The sequence below is a fragment of the Dermacentor silvarum genome, chromosome 10 (genome assembly GCF_013339745.2).
Source record: "Dermacentor silvarum isolate Dsil-2018 chromosome 10, BIME_Dsil_1.4, whole genome shotgun sequence".
NCBI classification, from domain to species: domain Eukaryota; kingdom Metazoa; phylum Arthropoda; class Arachnida; order Ixodida; family Ixodidae; genus Dermacentor; species Dermacentor silvarum.
In genome coordinates, this window is record NC_051163.1 from 125,114,787 (window position 1) to 125,115,958 (window position 1,172).

At 56.0% G+C, this 1,172-nt stretch overlaps 1 protein-coding gene across 1 annotated transcript; it reads left to right on the top strand.

Moving 5' to 3' along the window:
• Window positions 1-338: 338 nt before the first annotated feature.
• LOC119431825 (uncharacterized) lies at window positions 339-869 on the top strand. The gene has a single exon (XM_037699287.1). The coding sequence runs from the start codon at window positions 339-341 to the stop codon at window positions 867-869; it is 531 nt and encodes a 176-aa protein (XP_037555215.1).
• The last annotated feature ends 303 nt before the right edge of the window (window positions 870-1,172 follow it).

Here is a 1,172-nt window from a genome sequence, read left to right on the forward strand (position 1 = left end):
CGACAGGCTGACACCGACAGGCTGACAAGCCCACAGGCTTACAGGCCGACAGGCCAAAATAACATATAGCCAACAAGCCGACAGCCTGTCGGATTTTTTGTCTGGGTCACCGCCATCGATCGTTATACTCAATGGCCTGATGCATGACCTGTCGAGGAAATCACTGCGGAAGACGTCGCCTCGGCCTTTTTCGCCAGCTGGATTGCTAGCTTCGGGCCCCCTCGCTGCGTCACCACCGACCAAGGAAAAGGTTCGAATCGCACCTTTTTAGGCTCCTCGGGCTTACCGCCAGGTTTGAGCGCTCGAGGACCACCAGCTACCACCCCTGCGCCAACGGGATGATCGAGCGCTTCCACCGACCGTTCAAAGCAGCCATCATGTGCCACCCGGACACAACCTGGCTCGAAGCCATCCCAGCCATCGTCCTAGGTCTTCGCACCACCTTCAAGCCGGACATTCAGGCTACACCCGCAGAGCCCGCTTACGGGGAACCACTCCGTCTCCCAGGCGAATTTCTTGCTGCACCGCCATCCACCACCGCGATGTTAGATCCCACTGATTTCGTCACCCGGCTCCGTGGCACCATCGCTGCCCACCGCCCGTCACCTGCAGCTCACCACTGTAAGACTGCACCATTAGACTTCAAGGATCTGGCAAAGTGCACGCACACTTTTCACCGTGACGACACTGCCCGCAGGCCTTCCCAGCCACCTTACCGCGGACCCTGCCCAGTTGTCCGTCGCGACGAGAAAACCTTCACCCTGCGCGATAAGGGGAACGACGTTAGGGAGCCATCATGCAAGCACCGTTTTAGGGTGGTGACAACCTGTGTAAGGGTACTTGCCGCTGCCAGCTTAATTGGCGGGTAAAATTTTCTCCCAAATATTGACCCCTTTCGCGGAGCAGTTCGCTCTACAGAAACGAGATGGCGCTTTCGGCCGCGCGCCATACGTTGCCTCAGAGAATGCGCACGAATACGAACCCATTACTACTTCTACCCTGCTACTGTGCGATCAGCTGTCGAAAATGCAACTGGGTGTGCGCTAATGCACTGTGCCCAATTCATACTGCAAAATGTGTAACGATAAAGGGAAGACGTGTGCGGTAGTTCGCTGCAAAAATAGTGATTCACATAATAATGAATGGAATCAACCTGTGTCGCCGCTGCTACA

Coding starts and splice junctions, on each gene's coding strand:
- LOC119431825 (XM_037699287.1), top strand. CDS start 339: ATGATCGAGCGCTTCCACCGACCGTTCAAAGCAGCCATCATGTGCCAC.